General features: G+C 42.5%; 1 protein-coding gene across 3 annotated transcripts in view; it reads left to right on the top strand.

The window, feature by feature from the left end:
* The first annotated feature begins 8,424 nt into the window (after positions 1 to 8,424).
* RASA2 (RAS p21 protein activator 2) overlaps positions 8,425 to 22,216 on the top strand; it is a 114,263-nt gene continuing 100,471 nt past the window's right edge. For all 3 annotated transcript variants that reach the window (XM_059920192.1, XM_059920191.1, XM_059920193.1), the window contains exon 1: positions 8,425 to 8,598. In XM_059920192.1, coding sequence (XP_059776175.1) covers positions 8,472 to 8,598 — 127 coding nt within the window. In that variant the 5' untranslated portion in view covers positions 8,425 to 8,471. The remainder of the gene's footprint in view (positions 8,599 to 22,216) is intronic.

Genomic DNA, 22,216 nt, shown 5'->3' with positions numbered 1-22,216 from the left:
AGAAGGTGGGACACAATGTTCTGAGGCTCATTCAAATTCAGTAGGAAAGAGTGCTGTGATTGATTAACAGTGTGTGCCATGGGTATGAGAAAGGGAGATGTGGGAGCGTATTATGGACTGAACATCTGTGTTTCCCTGAAATTCATGTTGAAGCCCTAAAATATGTATTGTGGAGTGTGGCTGTGTTTAGAGATGGGGTCTTTAAGGAAGTAATTAAGGTCAAATGAGGTCATAAGAGAGGGGCCCTGATCCAATAGGATTAGTGTCTCCTTACAAGAAGACACACCAGATAGCTCGTTCTCTTTCTCCATGTGCAGGCATCAAAGAAAGGCCATGTGAGGGCAGAGCAAGAAGGCACCATCTGAAAGCCAGGAAGAGAGCTCTTACCAGAAATAGAATTGACCACAACCTTAATCTTGGACTTCTGGCCTCCAGAACTGTGAGAAAAGAAATTTGTGTTGTTTAAGCCATGCAGTCTGTGGTATTTTGTTATGGTACAGAGTTGTAGTACATGTGTCATATGGTTCCCATCACTGCCTGAAAACCTCCAGTTTGCAACTACTTCATTAAAGATTTTTAGGTAGGAAAATGCAGATTGGCATTTTTGAAAGACAGCTCTGGTGGCAAAAGTGGGTAGGGTGGGGAGAGGGATAGACAGGAAGTAGAGAGCCTACTTAGGGGTGTCTCAGTAATTCAAGGGAAAGATGATGAGAAGCTGAGCTAAGCAGTGGTAGTAGAAATGGGGAAGAAGACCAGTTTGAAAGGCATTAAAGGGGCAGAATCTATAGGATTTGGTTACTGAACGCAAAAGACAAGGAAGAAGAAACAGTGATGACTGCCTGGTTTCTAGCTTAGGCAGTTGGCCAAGTGAAGATGTAATTCATCCAAGCAGAATACGGAAGGAGGAACATGTATGGGGATACAAAGAAATTCGCTTTTATTAAATATCCAGTATCAGCCCACGAGATACTTATTCATGACATGGGAACACAGTGACCTCACAGGACAAATCTGGCAGACACCATCTTAACTAAGAGATCAAAGTTAACGTCATCAGTAGTGGGATAGACAGTCACCAGGAGCTTCCTGAAAAGATGTACTGAGAAGAACTCAGCATTGCTTACGTAGTATCCCTACCAAAAATGCACAACACACACTGGGGGATAGTCTGCAAAATAACTGGCCTGTACTGATCAAAAATGTCAAGCTTGTGAAAGACAAGGAAAAACTGAAGAACTGTCCTAGATTAAAGACGTATAATAGCTGAATGCAACTCATGATCCGGGATTTTCCTTTTCTGTAAAGATCGTTATTGGGACAGTTGGTGAAATTTGGATAAAGCCTGTAGATTACCTACTATATGGTATCACTGTTAATTTCCTGATTTTGATCATTGCGCTAGGTCACATAAGAGAACTCTTTTTTCTTTAGGGTATATACATGGAAGTATTTATGGGTAGAGGCACCACATACTCTGGAATGGTTTCAGGAATGGGTGGAGGGAGGGAGAGAGAGAGAGAGAGAATAAATGGCAAGACTGTAAAGTAAATATTTAAAGTGTTAACATTTAGAGAATTAGGTAAAGGGTATATATAAGCCTAAAGTGATATCTAAAGAAAAAGTGTTTTGAAAGAATAGATTTTTTTACTTGACAAGTTAGATATAGGTGCTTGTAGTTATCAAGGTTCAGTGCTTTTTTTGACTGAGTAAGCATTCCTCCTCCAGTCCTGGAGAGTGAGCCCTCGGCAAATTCATCTCCTGGGTTCAGGTCATCTAACCTTCACTCTCCCTTCATGCACTTTTGTAGGCCTCTCCAGTCTCCCTGGAAGATATACACTAGCAGGCCATCACTCTACTCTCCCCAGGAGCAGCCAGTCATTCAGATTCTGAGACTCTACACGCCCTGGGGCTGAGAGTCCCCTGGACCTAGGCCCTCCTGAAGGGAGCATCCTTCCCCTGCTGTCTGCAGTTTGCAGGAGCAGGCTGGGGTATGATGCCTTCCTGGGTCAGCCTCACGGTTCCAGTGCCATCAAGCTCATCATCCCTTGTGCCTCACCCTTTTGGACTATCCTCCTCTCAGGAAGTCAGAGAGGGTCTCTGGACCACTCCCTCCCAACAGCTGGGAGGCCTTCCCCAGCCAGTCTCCTTTAAGGTCCATCATTTTCTTCTGTGGTCTGGGTGTGAGGAGTGGCATGATTAGCCTCTCCCGTCTCACTTTCCTGGTGTGACAGGACAGTACTCACATCCTAATATGAGAGGCCAGACCTCCTATGCAGGATCTGCAAGAGTCGGGGGGAGCCATTCCATGGGCCGGCTTTAGCCATCTTTCGCTCTGGCCTATAACAGGAAGAGGGTGGAAAAGTCTTCCGGAAAGAGTTGTTACTATGCTATGGCACTTCTCCATGCCCTTCTTGTGGGCAAAGGCAAAGAGGGTGTTTCTTACCAAGACAAGTGAAAGTGACCTCCAAGGGACTCCTCATTGCACCTGGGGGTGTCCCTGGAGTGTGACAGACCTGAGAAATCTAAAGGCAAGAAGCTGAGGCTACTGCCCTAAGGTAGCAGAACAGCAGGGCAAAAGTGAGAGAGAAGGAGGGAGCTTCCCATCCACTGAGAGGGCGCACAATTCCCAGGAGGGATTGACTGGAGACATCACTTAAAGAGCTTCATCCAAAGTGGAAGGTGCCAGACGGATTGACCCAGCAGAGGGGTGGGCTGAGGAAATCTAGGGGTCAAATGTTTGCAGTTATCAGCTGCTGGCTGGAGGTGACATGGCTAGAGTTGAGATTCAGAACAGAGAATCTCCAGGAAACCCACCTAAGTGATCCATGAAAGAAAGGCAGCTGTGAGCATCGTCCGACTCAGAGCGCGGCAATGCCACATCATGCCGGGAAGGTCGTCTAAGACGGTATCATTCCCCACGCCCTCTTCCCCTGGACCCTGCCTATCCCCAAGGTGTCAGCAACCTCACTGAGTGCAGAAGGAGCCCAGAAAAAAGGCAAGAAGTCAACGTCATCCTGCCCTCCTCCTGTAAACCTTCCAGCCTGGGACAGGTCTAAATCTGGACAGAGGAGAAGGCTTAACTTTGAAGTGAGAAGTTTTGATTATTAGTCTGAACTAGACAGTTAAATTACTGTCATGAGACATTTTTGGTAACTAAAAGTGATGGGACAAGCAGCCTAACCTGTATGAGACTTGACCGAGGGCTGGGACAGAAGTAGTTGCAGAGCAGGGAGAAAAAGACATGGAGCCAGAAATAAAACCGTTTTGTACCCACAGAATCCTGCTTATGTAACCAAACGGCGAGTGCAGGAATTGCTGGCTCTGACCCCCCAGTCAGGCCCCCTCTTTCTGGAGTCCTTTTTGTCTCCAGGAGCAACCTGTTCCCTTCTTTGTTCAAATAAGATTCTCCTATGGTTCTTTTCTGGAGCCGGTGTTACTGCATGGGGGCTAAGCACCCAAACAGCTTTTGCACCTCCAAAATACCAGGCAAGCTGCTCAGAAGTTCCTCTCACCGTCAGGAATGACTGAGTGCCTTTCAGAACTGGGCTCTCCCAACCTTTTACGGCCGGGAAAACTGCCCAGTGGTAGACAGATCCTCCTAGGATGGCACTGGAGTGGCGCGATTGAGAGTGTGTACTGTAGTCAGAACCACATCTGCTCCCCATCCCAGGTATCCTATTTCCTAGCTGTCTGACCTGGGGGACTTTTTAAACCTTTCTGTGCTCAGAGACATAGAATAACTACAACAACAAAAGCAACAATAAACAACCGTAATATCAACACGTATGGGTCCACGTGAAGAGACTGGCACAAATAAGTGCTCAATACAGGGCACTATTAGTTTCCGTGTTTTGCCAGAAGATAGAGATACTTTTCAGAGATGTTGCTCTTGGGCTTGTGTTATTGAATCTCTCTCCTTATGGATGTTTTCCCCACCACTGAGTTTTGCTGCTGAGGAGTTTTTGGGCCAGTTCTGTAGCCAGCTCCTTTCTAGTTCCATCCAAGTCTCCTTTTCTCCTCCTTCAGAGTCTGGAAGAACTCAAGGGCATCATCTATCCAAGCACCACTCCATTATTCTCCCTTGGCCCTGGGGAGGGAACGGGATGGGGGATGACGTTTATCTCCAACCTGCCATGAGTATAGCCAGGTGGGTCTCTAGCCCCATCCTCCTTTGATGACCGCTGAAGGTACAAACTCAAATGTGTACCAACCAGGCAAGTGATGGGGTTCTTGGCCTCAGAAGACCTTAGCTATGCCTTCAGAGCATGAAAATCAGCTGGGCCCTGGTCCGGTTCTTGCCAACTGGATGCAGCCTGTCTCCAGGGTTCATGACGAATGGACGACTCTGACCAGACAAATACAGAAATCTCTTGAGTACAGAGTAGGAGATGAAACAAGTGCATGATTGTCCAACTCTCCAGTTTTCTTTTCAGACTGATTAGTGCATCAGTCTAAAATAACAAGAAAAGTGCAGTGGTGGCATAGTGGATATACCATCACAGTGCAAAAGGAGGGAGGCTGAGAAACAACTGAAGTCAGGCAGGCCTAAGGGCATAGACTGTCCCATGCTCCAATATTCAGCCTTTCAATGTCCTGTTCCAGGAGTTGAGCAAATCTGAAAATATTTTTAATGGAGGAGCTGGAGGCTGTAGGATAAAAACGTATGAGTAGTTTTGAAGACATCCCTGTTATGGCTCTGTTTGATCTTGAGGTGAACAGTTAAAAGTACATTTTGAATATTCTGCAAAGTATTCTGAATATTTAAGGTCTTACCTCATCTTCCACCACCCTAACTTATCAAAAAGAAAAATACTGATTGGATGTAGAGGCTAATTGTACAATGTAACTGAGTGTGTAATGCTTGAGATACAAACGGTACTCTAATGAGATGAATGGGAAACCAAGTCATCAATGACCAAAGGAGCTTGCCTCCCCATCAGTTCTGCTTCATGTGTGTAAAGCCCTATGGAAATGATCTACATTTAAATATTGAAAAGCAAGCACATTTCTCTTCCCCTGACTCACCAGGAAGAAGGCGAATAAATAACTCAGGGCCAGGAGATAGCCCTTTATAGTGCCATGTTATGGGTTGGTGTGTGCTATTGTTGATTCAAAACAATGCTGTATAACTGACACATTCTGGGATTAGTTTCTAGCTGCAGGACATATTTTTATTAAAAGTTTCCCTACCTTGGACACCATGAAGCCAGCCAAGTTACGGTGAAAGACTGAACAGGTTAAAAACTGGTGAAGAAATAGGAAAAGACAAAGTAGTGAATGGAGGGGGTAGAGATAGGAGTGAGGGCCTTTAAACACATTCATTAATAATTTGAGGAAGGAAGTGAAGGGCAAGTTTGTGTATGATGCAATATTGTTCCAGTTACTAAACATCATGAAGAAATGAGAGGAACTCTAGTTGAATTTAAAACACAATGCAAGGGCGATTAAGGGAGGGGGATGCAACAGCCTTCTTGTCATAGTGAGTAAATCTTTTGAGTCTTTACAAAACCTTATTTCCCAAATATTTTACAGTAAGGAAACATTGACTCTGCTAAAAATCTCTGCAAAGCAAATCAGTACCAGCAAAAGAATATTAATGTCCTTAAACATTTATTCAGAATTAGAGTAATTAGGAATGATTTTGGATGAAGAAAAAATGAAGTTTCTGAGTTTTACTGAAAGAGTATGATAATTCTGAAATCTGCAACAGGAAGGCTGCCTGGGAGGAAAAACGTGTAATTTTACACTTCATGTAAAACTGTTTTCAAACAATTTAGTGATAGAGTTATGGACCTGGGGTTAAGCTAGTGAAAAGAAAGGAAATTAGGAGAATCTGTACAGATGTTATTTTAAAGAAAGGAAGAAACCTTTAAAAACTAGCTTTTAATTTTAAATTATAGGTTGTTATTAAGGTTTCCCATTCCTATTTTAACCATTTGGACAGGTAGGAAAATGAATAATTGATACAAATCAGAATTTCCCAAACAGGAAAATTTCAGGTCTGCAGAGGAGAGGAAGTAAGTGAGCTAATATGATTCAAATCATTCATTCAACAGATATTTATTGGAAGAGTTAAAAAAAAATGAATCTAGAAGAAGAGATAAACAAGTACACAGGTAACATAACACCAGGCAGAAAGTGATCAATGCCATAAACAGGTACAGATCAGAACCTCTGTCTGTGAGAGAAAAAGAGAGATGGATGGGGCAGCATTTGGTCCGGGAGGAGGAAGGGTCCTCCTAACAGCGTCCGGCTGGTGGGAAAAGTGGCTCAGTGTGGCCGGAGATAAGAGGAGCCAGGTAGGCTGGGTCCAGGACCAACCCTGAAAGCTTGCCCAAGGAATGTGAACTTTACTCTTCGTCGTTTCTAGTACTGTTCATGACCTGGACTGTGTAGCTTGCTGCCGGCTTAAGGGATGAATGAAGCCATTGATGCTTTTTTGAGCAGACAAGTGACAAACTCCAATTTTTGCTTTAGAAAGCTTAAGTGATGTGTAGGAGGAAGGAGAGGGACGGGAGACCTGTTCTAAGAGTTCCAGTCAAGAGCCGGGGGTGATGTTTACTGAGTTAATCCTGCTACCTGCCCCGCATTCCACTAGATGCTTCACACACACTCTCAAGGATGACTTAATCCTGAGAATCACCCTTTGAGGAGGGAAGAATAAGTATAGAATTCCCATTTTACGGTTAAAAACCAGGTTCAGAAAGACTGCGTAACTTGCCCAAACATCACACATGTAAAAGTGATAGCATTAGGTTCCGACCCAAGTCAGTCTCATAAGCTCCTTCTTTCTGAAAACAAAACACACACAAAACACTATGACATGTTGACACTACTCAAATGAGGATGGTTTTGATAAGGGCAATGACAGGGAATGGAAAGGAAGGAAGAGAGAGGAGAGACTGCGGCAGAGTCAGAAGGATGTGGCAACTGAAAACTGTATGGGGACAAGGGATTCAAAAAAGAGTCAAAGTTTCTAGCCCAGGTAAGAGAATATGGCTGTGAACTCCGATTTGGAAATGAAGGTAGGGAAATTAAGCTTCGGACCTATTTTTGAAATGACAGCAAAACATTCATATAAGAGGAGGTAGGTTCACTTTCTCCAACATGTGTAAAAATCACATAGGGGTCACTGGCAACACACGCAGAATTGGAAGTGTCACTCCTCGGCCACAGACACATACCAAGGCCGTTCTCTCTGGCTGTCCAGCCTTGGCCCAAGCGGCCTCTGCTCCTTGGCCCCTTTCCGCCTCTCCCCCTTTGTCTTCAGTTCCTCCTGCAGTACATTTCCCAGGAAGGCCTTCCCTGACTCCCCAGTTTAATCATCTTAGTTCTTTTCTCCCAGTGCCTCTGCCCTTCTCTGTGTCTCCTCCCAGACTGAGCTGCTGGAGAGCTGGGGCTGTCTTCACCTTGGCGTTGTGCAGTCTCTGAAGCTATCATTTGTTAAGTCTGACTCTCAAAAAATATTTGTTGACAGACTGATTCCTATTGTTGCCCTAGAAAACAACTACCCTGCCCTATCAAGTCACAGTTTCTTCCTTCTTAGGGCATTGCAGTTAACCTCAAGACTAGGAAATCATCTTCCTCCTTACATACCAGGGTATTATTCATGCAGTTTACTCACTGCAAAAAGTTCCCTTGAAAAAAAAGCTAACAAACTAGTCAAAGATTTACGAATTTCCTAGTGTCAATCAACTTTTCAACAAGCTCACTTATGGGCGGGGGGATGGGAGATGCGACCCGACCCTTCTTTGCTCTTTGTTTCCCAAGTACCCAAGCGGTGGTAGAGGCTTCAACATTTCTCTATGGGAGGGTCTCCGGCGCTGCACTCAGGTTGAGATTGGGGGGAGGGACCTTTTTTTGAACCAGCTTTTGCGGAATGAACAGTGTTCTGACTTAAAAGTAAGAATCTGTGTGCGTGTGGCGTCTGGTTTGAGGGTGAGGGCATGTGGACATTCCTGGCGGAGTCTCTAAGGCACCTCGGCTCCTTCTGAATAAGGTAGTTTGGAGGTCCACGCAACTGTCAAATTCCATTCTCTTTTCTTCCCACAGGGAGTTCCCTTGAGCATTAGATGTGGAAATCCGCTGACGGCGGGGGGCGGGGGGGGGAGTCATTCCCAGGAGGATTTGGGGAATCTCGGGAGGGCCGGTGTTTTCTCAGTGGGGTTTTGAGGCTGCTCATAGCCACGACTCGGAGCCACACTTGGCTAGAGCCTGGGCTTTGACGGGGCCAAGAGGAAAGCCAAGAGGTGGGTTCGCGCCTGGCTGCCCGGGTTCGGGGAGAGCGGGGGCGGCGACTGCGGGGCCCATGGCGGGGCGGGGGCAGGGCGGAGCGGGGCGGGGCGCGGCGAGCCCGGCCGCGGCCCGGGGGCGGGGCCAGGCGCTCGGCTCGCCCTCGCGGAGGCCGCGGCTGGGCTCCGCCTCGCCCCGCTACGCAGGCGGCCAGGCTGCGGCACAGGCCGGGCGGCACCATGGCGGCGGCGGCGGCGCCTGCTGCTGCGGCTTCTTCCGATGCGGCGACTGCGACGGCAGAGCCGGAGGCCGGGGACGAGGACAGTCGCGACGTCCGAGTGCTGCAGAGCCTGCGGGGCAAGATCTGTAAGCGGGGGCCGGGGTGAGGGAACCCATCCGGCGGCGGCGGCGCCGCTGGCGGCCGCGGGGCTGAGGGGGCGGCGGGCGCGTGGGGGTGGCGGCGCCGAGCCGCGCTGGGACCCCGGGGCCAAGAGTGGCCTGGGCGGGGGCCGGGCGAGGCGCGCGGGGAAGGCCGGCCCGGGGAGGCTGGAAGGGGGGTGTGTTGGGGGAGGCGTCTCCCGGACGGGGCGGCGTGGGCTGAGGCTGCCCCAGTCCGGAGCGAGTGGAGAGCCGGGAATTTGCCGGGGACGGGGGGGGGGGGGGGCGGGGGCAGCGCCGGCGTGAGGGGCTCGGCTTTGGGGCGCGGCCTGGAAGCTGGGACGCCCCGGCCCGGGCTGCGGCCGGGGGCGTGAGCCGGGGGCGTGAGGAGCTTCCGGCTGCCCTCCTACGCAGGCCTGCGGGCGGCTACTGGCGTCGGGAGCGGCCCCGCGGTGGGAGCCGGGCGGTAATTACCGGGAGGCGCGGCCGGAGGAGGAGGAGGAGGGCGGGGAACTGGGGCTGGCCCGAGGGGAGGGGGCTGCCTGTTTTCTGGGTTCACGAGCCGGGGCAAGGGTGGAAAAGGCGCCCAGGGCTGGAGGAAACGGGCCGCCCTGGGGCACGACTGGCTGTCGCACGGGTGCTCGCGAGTGAGCGCTCCGGGAGGGGCTGGGGCCGGACACCTGTACTCGCCCCACCTCGCTGCGGCGGGGACTTGAATCGAGAGACAGCGTGACTGACAGGGACTTCAGGCAGGATGTAGTGGCTTCCTGTGAGCAGGTCTCAAAACAGTCATCCAGCCCGCACTTAACCCACTTAATTCCTTTCTTTCTTATGCCTTTAATTGTTACTTTTGTGAGTGAGCCATCCTAGTTGCCTTCACAGTTTTGCTGAGAGGCCCTAAGCATTACTGTAGACAGACCATTTGAATTCAGTCATTTGGACATTTATTTTTTTAAAAAATGACCCTTTGGCGTCAGATTGCCAGTTTTTTCACAGTACTGTAGTTTATTCAGAGGAAACACTTTTTTTTTTGGCTATTTGTAAGATATATCAATACAGTTTACTTTTGCTCTGGTCGAAAATTAGCTTTGCTTTCTTGATTCAGTATCCTCAGATTGGAAACATGCTACATGCTTCACGTTTCATGTAAATAGCCCTTAGTCATGAGGAGTACTTTTTACTTTGTATGAAGAAAATCGAATTGCATTAAAATGGTTAACAATGCTCTTTCTTGCACAGGATGTAAAATTTTCCTCTTCCTGAATAGTGATATTATTAATTGAGGTTGGATTTCCCCACTATCCTTTTTCAAGTTGATCCCCCTTTCAAGTATTTGGGGTTTTATTAAACCTCAGAAGCAGACATGTTAAATTCTCTCACCTTTTTATTTCCAGAAGTAGTGCTGGGGTTCTTAAGAGAGTACAGTTCTTAAAACCTGGAAAAATGACACCAGAGAATGAGATCTTGTCTATATCTAAGATCCGAACACAACCTACTAGGGTATGAAATCTTTTCGGTATTCAAATTAAGTCGTATGCTTAATATTTGCATATATCTAATTTAATATTTGGGAAAACTATAAATGAATGGGCCAGAGCACCCCCCCACTGATCTGATTTTTCAGATTTTCACTACTTTATATTTTAGTGTCACTTGATGCTAGGCAGTGTCTGTTGGAGTCTCGCTGATTTACATAACTGCGGGTTATACCATGGAACTACATATACACATATCTTGGAATCGAGAGTTAGGGTCGGGCTGTTTCCAGAAGGATTTAGCTGCCCTGAACTTTCACCTGCTCCATGGCAAAGATAGCACAGTAAGTGATATCACTGTGAGTGAAACTTGGGCCTACAAATAAAAAAACTCAACTTTGTTTCTATGGGAGAGCAACCCCACTACCCAGACTTGGAGATTGAACATCCAGTTTGCTGGGAATGATATTACCTCTTTAACCATAGTCGAAGTATTACATCTGTTATCGCAGTCAGCTTCTTGCTTTTTGAATTGCTCAGCTTATAGCTCAGGTCTTGGAGTGTCTGTTTCATAGAAAAAAGGTATTAGGAAACTTATATACGAAGCTTCTCCCCATCTCCCCTCTCTGTTTCTCTGCCCTCCTTTTAGCTGGTGTAATCTAGAGTTGGTTGACCTTCAGAACCCTGTGAAGAGATGCTGTTTTCTGTTTCCCTGAAACTGACATGTGGGTTTTGCAGGTTGGGGGCTGGGGGGCTGGAAGTGTCATTATTAGCAGGTGCTAAAGTCACAGAAATGGGATGATAGCGGTTCTGACTGTGCAGATATTAAGCAGCTTGGGGGTGTGGGTAACTGTGTCAGCTTTCCTTTTCACCATGCTGGGAGAGAGACCTCGGAGGAAAGCCTGATGTGCCCACCAGCCTGGAGATGTGCTGGCAGATTCCAACTGCTGATTGAGAGCCTTTGACTTGGGGAATTATAGATTCATCGGTCTGAAAGTGAGCCTGAAAGGAAATGTTCTTTCTACTGGACTTGGGTAGGACCCTTCAACTCCAGATTATTCCAGCAGAAAGTGGGAGGGTTGGATTTATATCTCTCTAAAGTTCTAGAATAGTAGTCCACAACCTTCTTTAGGTGTATCACTCCAGTATTTATTAAATTTCCCATATATTTCCATATATCCCATGTATTCCCCGTATACTTCACAAGGTGAGATGACATTTTGTGGTCACTTTCAAACAATCAACTGACATTAGCAAATCCAGTGTTGCTACAGTATTTGAGCTTATGTGCGGATCCCTAATTCCTTGAGGTCATACTAGTGCAGTAGGAAACCACGGCAGCTCCAAATATTAATATTAAAGAGCCAGGTTTAGTTGTTGGATGTCTTCAGAGTTGTATGAACCTTTGATCAAGGAAAGCAAGGTTGTACTCCAGACTCCATCCTTTGGTGTGAACTCCTGTGCAATGAGTGGCCAGTATGTTAGTCCTCTTGAAGCACTTTGACATGGGCCCCATCCCCCTAAAAAACCCATACACAAGTGAAAGATGGGAGTTGGGGCTTTCTCCTTTATACTTTCAAGCTTCATGCTGTTATTTTGTCATGTCCTCCTTTTTGGTTACTGCTTTTTGTTAAGTTTGCTCTCATCCAGTTAAATCATGTTGTAAAAATGTTGCTCAAAGAGCCCAGACCACTTTATGCATGGGTTGACCTGCTCAAGGGAGACCAGATTGATAAGGGAGCCAATGAGGATTTGTGTGAACGTTGAGATGTGTGGTACAGTACGAGATCTGTGGGACCACGATACGTCCCAGAACTCACGTGGTCTCCCTGTGTAGGATCCGTGGGATATGGTTAAGTGCTTGAGTTTAGAGGCTTGGTCAGGTTAGTCACCTGGGTTTGATTCCTCACTTAATTTCTGACCTTTGTTAACCTCTGTGTGTCTCTCTGTTCTCTGTTAACCTCTGTGTGTCTCTCTGTGTAAAGTGGGGGTAGTTAAAGCACCTCTTTCTCACAGGCTTGATTTGAGGATTAAATAAATCCCCTCCCCGATCATTCTCTTCATCCCCCCAGGAACTGAATCAGATATGGGCCATCTCTTAGGAAGGAGTAATAAAGTAGTAGCTAAAAACTTAATGTTTATTTTATGTTCTGGTCCAACATGTGCTGGCATTTCCTGATGTACAAAGCTGATTAAAATCAGGAGACTTGAATTCTGTTTCATACATTGTTAATTATTATTCATGTGACTTTAGGCAGCTCACTTACCTTTGAGCTTATCTTCCTCACCTTTAAAATGGGAATAATACCTCATCACTAGCCATTTTGTACATGTTGTTCCCTCTGCTTGGGAGTGTCTTCTCCTTTCTTCCACCCCATATTTATGTCAGGGAACTCCTACTCATCCTTCAGAAGCCTGCTCCATGTGATCTCCTGACCAAAGCCTTTTTTGTGGGACACTGCTACCCTCATTCCTGGAGAGAATGTGTTAGGCCTTTGTACCGCTGGGGAATCACAAGTTGTTGTTGATTTCCTTGTAACACAGTGTATAGAAATCATTTACTTCCCCCATTAGACTGTGAGTTCTTCCAAGGTAGAATTCATTCTTTTTTTTTTTTTTTTTTTTTTTTTTAATGTCCAGGTGTCAGCATGGTGCCTAGAACAAAATAGGCCTTTAGAAAATGCCTTACCTCTCACTATGTTATCCTGAGGAGGATTTGAGATATGTACTATATGTGAAAGTGTTCTGTAAATTTTACAGCTAAACAAACTAGAAGATGATAGTATTATTAAAAAAAAACTACATGGGTCTGTGGCAGGAAGTTCATCCCTTTCAAAATCACAGTTCCAACTGAGCTTAGGTTTGAATTGATGCCAAAGTTGCCTTATTAGGAAAAGGATTAAATTTATCTGAATGCTCTGATTGCTTATTATTAGGGGATTGAATATTATTACCTGACCGTATTCCATGAATATTGTTACTAATTGGTCCTGAGCCTGTGAAAGAAAAATCTAATACTCCCACCTTTCACATTAAATATTTTTATTTGTCATGGGAGGTTTCAATTTTTTGGTAATAAAATATAAATCAAAACATTTTATTGACCAATGCAATTGAATTGAGAGGGAGAGATTAAAAAGAGTTTATTCATGCTGAGAATTCATTATTATCAGACATTTGAAATGAGATGTTATTTAATAAATTAATAGAGATTAAAAAAGGGTTTGTTCATGCTAAGAACTCATTATTGTCAGAAATTTGAAATGAGATGATGAGTTATTTAAGATGGAAGAAGAATCCATCTTTCAGATGGATCAAAATGAGAGAAAAGGGTTCTTTGTAAAAGTTCACAGAGCAGTCTGCTAATCATTTGCTCTGAGGAGGACAGGACGTAAACCTCAATGAGTTCATAGAATTTTTCTTTTTTAACTTAGAACTCTTTGAATAGACTCTTAAGAGACTGTGGAACTAACGTAGCTGAAATAAAACTATCGTTTTATCCTTTAATCATAGATGCTAATCCTATTTCTTGCTAATGTGCTTTGTGAAATTATTTGACAATAATAGCAGATTATGTTTTATCTAATGAAATTCTGTTTTCTTTTGAGTGCTGCTATCAGTTTTGTTGTATAGTAATCAATTAATGTAAATTAAGAAACTTTTTATGTATATAAAGAAATTTCTGCAATACATCTTTAGTTTTGTATGTCATTATTTTCACCAAAATCCCTAGCTAAAATAATATACTTTATAAGGCTATACCAATAGACATGCAAACATGAATGAACAGTACTTGACAAATTTGTTACAGTGAGCTTAGTTCTAAGAATATCATTAATGACAGAATGACTTTGGGCAAATTCTTTAACTTTGCTGAGCTTCTGTTTTCTTACTTGTAAAATGAAGGGTTTGGTTGTGGTCTTTAACATCCCGTCCAGCACTGAGTCTTTGATTGTTGCCTTTTAACTTGAAACATTTATTAATACTTTAAGACAGTACATTGGATGCTTTTATTTTAGTGCTTAAATGTGTTTAGTATACTTATCATGTGTAATATGCAATATACTGTAATAAACACTATACTAAATGTGTTTAGTGTACTTATTGTGTGTAATATGCACGAAGATTTATTAGATAAGATTGTTTGAATCCTGACAAGTTTTTTTTTTTTGTGACCATTACTTTATTCAGCAGTACACAGTACACATCTGAGTGTGTGTCAGGGCACCAACCTACTGGACTGTGAAATGGGCCTAAGCAGTGAATGAGATGAAAAAGGTTCTTACTAGTTTATCCTAAAGCAATAGTTGCTTTTAGACAACTGTATTCTTAGCGAATTATAAAAGTTTAGAGCTGGAAGGTAGAGAACATATCTTGTTCAGTCCCCTCACTTTACAAATGAAGAAGTTGACACTCAGAGACTCCACTGTCACACAGTTAATGGCCTGTTGGCCACTAGTCCACTACTATCAAAGTTTTTGCTAAAATGCTACATAGGATGAACTCATTAGTATGAGTGTTGCAAAAGTGCTGTGTTTAATATATGGAGATTACACTGCCTATCTAATGATAATGTCCAGAAGTAGTAATAGATTTTCACTGTGCCAGCTACATACTCTCATCTGTTCCTTTTTAAGAACTTTGTGAAGTAGTTAGGGTTAGTGATGAAACTGTGGTTGTAATCTAGGTGGAGACTGAGGCTGGATGTTTACCTTTTTTTGTTATGCTCTAACTCAGCTGTTTTCAGACCTGACTGCCCATCGGTGTCACCTGTGAACTTAAAAAATTCTGATGCCCAGGCTTTACTCCAGACCTACTAAATCAGAATTTCTGGGGTGGTACCTGGGCACCTGTAGGTTTAAAACATTCCACAGGGTTTGTTAATGGGCAGCTAGGATGGTGAGCTTCTGCTTTTGCCCATTGAACAGACAAGCCACCAACTACCTGAATGTTAGCAACCTGCTATGCATGGCCATTTAAAGGGTACCAGCGACTTCCCTGGCTGTCCAGTGGTTAAGACTCTGCGCTCCCAATGTAGGGGGCACGGGTTCAATCCCTGATCGGAGAAGATCCTGCATGCCGTGTGGCATGGCAAAAACAAAAACAAAAACAAAACAAAAAAAGAATAAAGGGTACCAGTAGAAAGTTTGGTGTGATCACAGGGAGGTTTTCATTTGATTATTTTTAAAGGTTTATTTGTTCATTTGATTAGATAGTACAAATACTTGGTACAAAATTCAAAAGGTACATAAGGGTATACATTAAAAAGTTAATTTTTCTCACTTCTTTTATTCCCCTAGCCATTCCCTCTTCAGAAGCAAGCATTACCAATTAATTTCTTTTGTATCCATACAGAGATTATTTAAGCATTTATACTTAAATGTATGAGTATTAATATCTCTGTCTCACCAATATACATATCACAACAAAATATACACATTGTTTGCATCTTGCCTTTTTACACTTAATAGTAGCTTGACGATTTTTCATAAATATATGTGTGTATATATATGGGGGGGAGGGAGGGAGGGAGGGGGAAACTGCCTCATTTTTTTAACAGCTGCATAAAATTTCATCATCTCTATATACCACAGTTTATTTAGCCAGTCCCCTGGACTGGACATTTAGATTATTTCCAGTCTTTGCTATTACAAACATTACTGCAGTAAATAATTTTGTAGGTATTATATTTTTCATATGAATGCATGTGTCTGTAGGATAAATTCCTAGATGTTAAATTGATGAATTGAGTGGTATGTGCATTTTTATGTTCAAAGGACAGTGGCAAATTGCTTTTCATAGAAACTATAACAGTTTATGCTCCCAGCAGCAATATATGAATGCCTGTTTCTTTACACCCCCATAGTGTGTATTTTAAAACTTCTTGATCTTTACTGGTCTGTAAGATGAAAAGGAACACCTAATATTTAGTTTTAATTTGCACTTCTAAATGAGGTTGAGAATTTCTTCATATTTTTAAAAATAAATTTATTTATTTATTTTTATTTTTGGCTGTGTTGGGTCTTCGTTGCTGTGCGCGGGCTTTCTCTAGTTGCGGCGAGCAGGGGCTACTCTTTATTGCGGTGCGCGGGCTGGTTATTGTGGTGGCTTCTCTTGTTGCGGAGCATGGGCTCTAGGCACACGGGCTTCAGTAGTTGTGGCACGCGGGCTCAGTAGTTGTGGCTCATGGGCTCTAGAGCACAGGCTCAGTAGTTGTGGCGCAGGGGCTTAGTTGCTCCGCGGCATGTGGGATCTTCCCGGACCAGGGCTCGAACACTGTCCCCTGCATTGGCAGGTGGATTCTTAACCATTGCACCACCAGGGAAACCCCTTTCTTCGTATTTTTAAGAGCCATTTTTTCCCCCATTTTTTGGTGTTTATTTGGTTTGCCTTTTTTCCTGCTGGATTATCAGTCGTCTTACTGATTTGTGGGAATGCTTTATGCAGTAAGGAAGTTAGCTATCTTTTTAGCGGAAAGATTTTTTAAAATTTAGATGCTTTGGCTGATGTCTCTGTTTATTCTTGAGGAGAAGTTGGTTATGAGATCCAGTGAGGGCAGTCTTTTGTTTGTTTCGTCTACGTATATAATTTCTGATATTAGAATAGAGATGGAAAAAGAATTGTTTGAGGAAAAGTAAATGAAGACAACTATAAACAGGAGCTAAAAGATAAATAGATTGGGAGAAGATACTTGCAGCAAATCCTACAGGAAAAAAAACCCCACTTATATAACACTTATACTGTGCCAGGCACTGTTTGAAAGCACTTTAAGTCCAATAAAGATGTTTAAAAAAAAAAAAAAAGATAAAGCACTTTAAGTATGTTAACTAAATCCTCACGGTGACTCTATAAGTACAGGTATTATCCACATTTTTACAGATGAGGAAACTGAGGCGCGGAGGCCTTAGTTTAACTGAGGCTAAACTAAGTAACTTGTCAAGATCAGACAGCGAGTGAGCCATGGGCAGACTAGCTCTGTTACTCTTAGCCTACTATCTATACTCCTTATTTGTTAGTGTCCAAAGTATATAAAAAGTTCATCCAAATTTTGAAAAGGAAAAGGCCATTAGAAAAATAAAGGATATGAATAGGCATTCCACAGAAAAGAAGATACAAAAGGCCAGTAAACATAAGAAAATACTGGAAAGGTTTAACAAAAATTAATCAGGGAAATACAGATTTTAAAAAGTCATTAGTTTGTGAGAAAAGAAGAGCTCATTGATTTCAGTATTTGGTGAGGGTTTAGGTAAACAGGTACTTTCTTCACTGTTGCTTGAGTTTAAATTGGTAAGCAGTGTTGGAGAGCATTTTGGCAATATGTTAAAAATTTAAGTGTGTATACCCTATGCATTTCTACTTCTACATATCTGCCCTACAGAAACACACGGTTGCAGAAGAGGTATATACAAACATGTTTAATGTTACCTTGTTGGTAAAACAAAACAGAGGCAATTTAAGTGTCCATCAGTAGGATGATGGCTAAGTAGTATGTTCATATACATATTTTATAACAGCTGAAAAGAATGAGATGTATCTATAGTATGAAAGGAAAGAACTTCAAGAGGTATCGTTGAATAAGAAAGAAGCCAGTTGTTAGGGTGGTATGTATAGTTATATGTGACTTCTGTATATGTATATGGAAAAATGCACAGAAAGATGTTTGAAAAGATAAACAACATTGGTTATGTCAGTGGTGGACAAAGGGAATTGGCCTTATAATGGTTTACTTTTCTGGAGAGTGTATTTATGTATGAGGAATGTTATCAAAAAATGACTATTTGTGTAAGTGAATTTTATACAATATTTGTCTTATTCTGTGAGAGCCTCTCTTTCTCTAACTGTTGAAGACTATCCTATCTGCAAAAATAAGGGCAACCAAATGTTAGGTTGGGTAACATTTTGAGTGCACATAGAAATAAAGTCAATTTTTCTGTCAATTTTTTGGGTAACTTTTAATTTTGATACAACTTCGCACACACAAAACTGTAAGAGTAATACAGTGAATTCCCACATGCTCTGCCTGTTTTCACCAATTGTTTGTATTCAGAAAGTTGACTTTAAAAAAAATTCAGTGTTTTGTTTCAGAGGAATATAGTAAAAAGAATAATTTTGATCCCTTAAAATATTGTTAACATTTGTGTGAGTGGTACAGAACCTCTTGGTTTTGAATTTGGGCAGTTTTATTTCTTTATTTTATTAAATGTTTATTTATTTATTTGGTTTGCTGGGTCTTAGCTGTGGCTCACGGGCTCCTTAATTGCAGCACGCGGGCTTCTTAGTTGTGGCATGCCAACTCTTAGTTGCGGCATGCATGTGGGATCTAGTTCCCTGACCAGGGATCGAACCCAGGGCCCCCGCATTGGGAGCTCGAAGTCTTAACCACTGTGCCACCAGGGAAGTCCCTGGACAGTTTTATTTTATAAAAAAATTTTCTTGGTAGATGGGGGAAGTGAACTAACATTCGTTGAGTATTTACTCTTTTCCAGGTGCTGTGTTAGGATAATTTGTAAATTATTTCATTTAATCCAATTTCATGAAGAAGTTTGTTATTAATTCCTATTTTAGCAAAGAAGCAGACGGAAAGGTTATTTGCTCAGGGTTCAAAGGGGCAGGGGCAGGTATTCAGAAGGTCTTTAAGATGCCAAAGTCCATGTCCTTTTCTCTACCAAGTTGCCTGTGAGTTGGTATATTGGGAAGAACTGATGAGTACATTTCTGTTGTCAAGAAGTTAATAATTATCCCTAAATTGGTTATGGTCTAATGTCAATAAAATTAGAATGTTGGAATGCTATAAAAATTTATCTTTAGTACTGTTTTCGGGTTTCACAAAAAATGTTATTCTTCTGTCTGCTTGGCTGTGCTCCTGTGGGTTTGTGCATGTTAACGGTTCTCTTAGAAAACACACACGTGCGCACACACACACACCCCATATACATGCACCTGTGTTGGTGCAACTTCTTTATATCTAGGTGCAACTTTTTTTTTTTTGAAAAACTCTGGGTCATGACTGAGTCCCATTTTGGCTTCCTTGATGCTGTTATCAGAAGTAGTAGCCTTATCCCATATATGGCCTGTCCATGTAGCCCTTAGTTCTGTCACCACCTGGCTTTGGGCCTTTCATTTGCTTGCCATACTAGTCTCTCTTGGTCAGCTTAGGAGCCTTTAAGTTTCTTGTAGCTGTAGGGACCACTGGCCTATCCTAGGAGAGATTTCTGCCATATGTGCTTCTGTTTGGTTTGCTACTTGAGAAGGGGGCTGTAGGGAGCTTAGGGATCAGCACACGTTCAAAACTGAAACCAGAAGTGGGCAAGGCAAACCACAGGAAGATCCTGCCTGCAACTTGGTGACGTCTCTCTATAGCCCATGGAGGTTTCCTGGCAATACCTTGCGAAACTTGCCTTTTCATGTACAGTAGTTTCCTAACTTCTTGTTCCGGCCTGAGCTTCAGTCGGAGGTGATTAATATGATAGCAATATAGATAACTGTATGATAATTATTATGCACATGACTTGTGTAAAACAATTGGCCCCTAACTATGTTCTGTAGACTTTCACACTGAGGAGCTGCATCTTACCTAGTAGGGCATTTTTGAGGAGTTACCATGGAATTCATGCTTTAACCTTGACTTTATGCCTTGTCAAGGGTTGTACTTTATGTTGTTCAGGTTTTATAACCACAAAACAGTTCTTTGCTCATTGAGTTTAGGCTAGCCACCTAAACTATACTGGATTCCTGGAGTCCTTTGCCCACTCAAGTGCTCACTGAGTGCTGTTACCTCGTTTATGTTTTACTGGTGATTGCACAGTACCTTATTTCCATGATGGAGTAGGAGTGCAGTGTTAGTGAGACTTTATTATTCCCTGTTTCTTTGACCTCCAGGTCCCAGGGTGATATCATAGTGCCTGTTCTTAGGTAGAACCAGATTTCTGCTAGGAATTATGCAATGTGTTGATTTTTTTTTAAGATTACCAGTTGAGTGGGATTATAGAATCTCATTATATTTTTGAAAGGTAATTTATCATTTATTGGGAATGAGAAAAGTTGCTTGACAATCTAGTTATCTGATCATGTTAATTTATGCATTGGAAAACCCTACTTACTAGTAGATATTCCAGCAGTCACCATATGCCTATTGGTGTCTCATTCTCTGCCTCAATAGTATCATAAATATAAATGTATAACTTTCCAGTGGTGCTTTCGAGGTGACAACTAGAGAGCGAAATAACAGCTATGTAACTTTTTTCTCTTCAGTGGTTCTTAGGTACCCCCCCCCCCTCCTTTTTTGTTACTGTACACCTGGGGCAATCTGACATACTCTGAAGAGGGTGAATAGGAAACCTTTTGGAAGGTCATGTGTGATTACGGCAGTTTTTCTCTTCCTTTCTCCATTGAGAACTGTAAAGATAAAGGAACGAGAGAGAGCTCTTGTGTAAGATTTTTTATAGGAAGTATTTATTAGGTATCTAGAAATTGGTTGAATGATAAATGAAAATGTAGCATGTTGAAAACATTTTCTGCCACTTTCTTAGTAATCACCTAACCTCTCTGAGCCTCAGCTTCCTTTTGTATAAATTCGTAATGGTAGTTATTCTAATCTTACAGAGTGGTTGTGGAAAGATTGGATGACTTGCTATAGTGCCTGGCACGTTGTAACGTAAGCAGTGGTGATAATCGGTAAAGTATATATTCATAGTTTTCTTGATGAACAGCTATTTAATATAAATGTATATCCAGTTCTTGTAGTGTTTATGAGATTAAACTGGCCACGGGTAGCAATATCTAAAAACATTTGAAATCAATGTTGCCACGTGCATTTTAAAACATTTCAGGTGTTATCTCTCAAGATCTTAAAGCTACGGGAGCCTAGAAGATTAACTAGTTAAGGCATTGCAAACTCCAGTCTACAGAGACCAGGCATAGTGAAGTTAAAGCCAGGTGGGGATTGTTAGGATTTCGAAAGAGGGTGTCTGTCTACAGTTTCTACTCAGAACCACGTTGCCAGGTCTCTGATTATTAAAGAGAAACCAGAAATACGGATTTATTTATTATTAACTCTCCCAGTTTCTAGATGTTGGCTACATTTTTCCTAACACTATGCAAGCCAGACAAAATAAATCTCTGGTTAGCTGAACCCCAAATTGTGCCCCCCCATTTGAAATAGTTCAAACCCCTCATTTTAGAGATGTGCAGCCCGAGGTATAGAAAGGTCAGGTGTTTGTGCATCTATTTCCTCTAGTAGAAATGTATTATTTCTTTAATAAAAGTCTCATTAAAAAAAAGTGAGCTTCTCTGGTGTATCTAGTTGTTAAATTACAGATTATCTTTGGTCAGGACCTAATGGCTTGAGTGAAGGGAATTGTGTACAGATGCTAATTTTTAGGAATCTCTAACCAAGGAGGGGCACTACTACTTACTATTTACTGAGTGCTTACTCTGTTCTAGGCATTGTGGTAAGTGCTTGACCTCAGCTAATAGTCACAGTAGTCCTTGAAGCATTATAATTACCTCTTTTTATGCAGGAGGTTGAGACTAGGGACATGCAGATCATTAAGTACGAAACTCATGTTGAAACTCGTATGTGTCTCCAAAATGAATTTGTTTAACTTGCACCAGTACTGTATATGTTTTCAGAATTTTGTGCAACTTTCATCTTACTGCAAAAATTAAAATTAAACATTATATGAAAATTTGAAAGACCTTATATGTTAACATTACATAAGATTGTCTTGGGACTCCCCTGGCGGTCCAGTGGTTAAGACTCGGCACTTTCACTTCAGGGGACACAGGTTTGAGTCCTGGTCGGGGAACTAAGATCCCGCATGCCTCGCAGTGCAGCCAAAAAAAAAGAACACATATAGGATTGTCTGTTTATCTATAATTAGATGGCATAACAGCATTTTACTTTTATTCTAAGCTTGTCAACACTGAAACTGTTATATTTTTAAGCGTAAGTTTGATTCATTCTCCTTCACTCCGTTTTTTTGTTGTGTATGTAAATGATGTTTGCATAGTTTTATATCTTCCCCCCCATCTAAAGGTCTAATCCTCTGTTTAGGTTGCTATTCCAGTTATTAGAACATCATATCCTGAGTCACTCAGGCCAAATTCTGTGAATTTTCTCTCTGTAGTAC

The sequence above is a fragment of the Balaenoptera ricei genome, chromosome 4, assembly GCF_028023285.1.
Source record: "Balaenoptera ricei isolate mBalRic1 chromosome 4, mBalRic1.hap2, whole genome shotgun sequence".
NCBI classification, from domain to species: domain Eukaryota; kingdom Metazoa; phylum Chordata; class Mammalia; order Artiodactyla; family Balaenopteridae; genus Balaenoptera; species Balaenoptera ricei.
The sequence above is the reverse complement of the archived record's forward strand: the minus strand, read 5'-3'. Positions and strand labels throughout refer to the sequence as shown.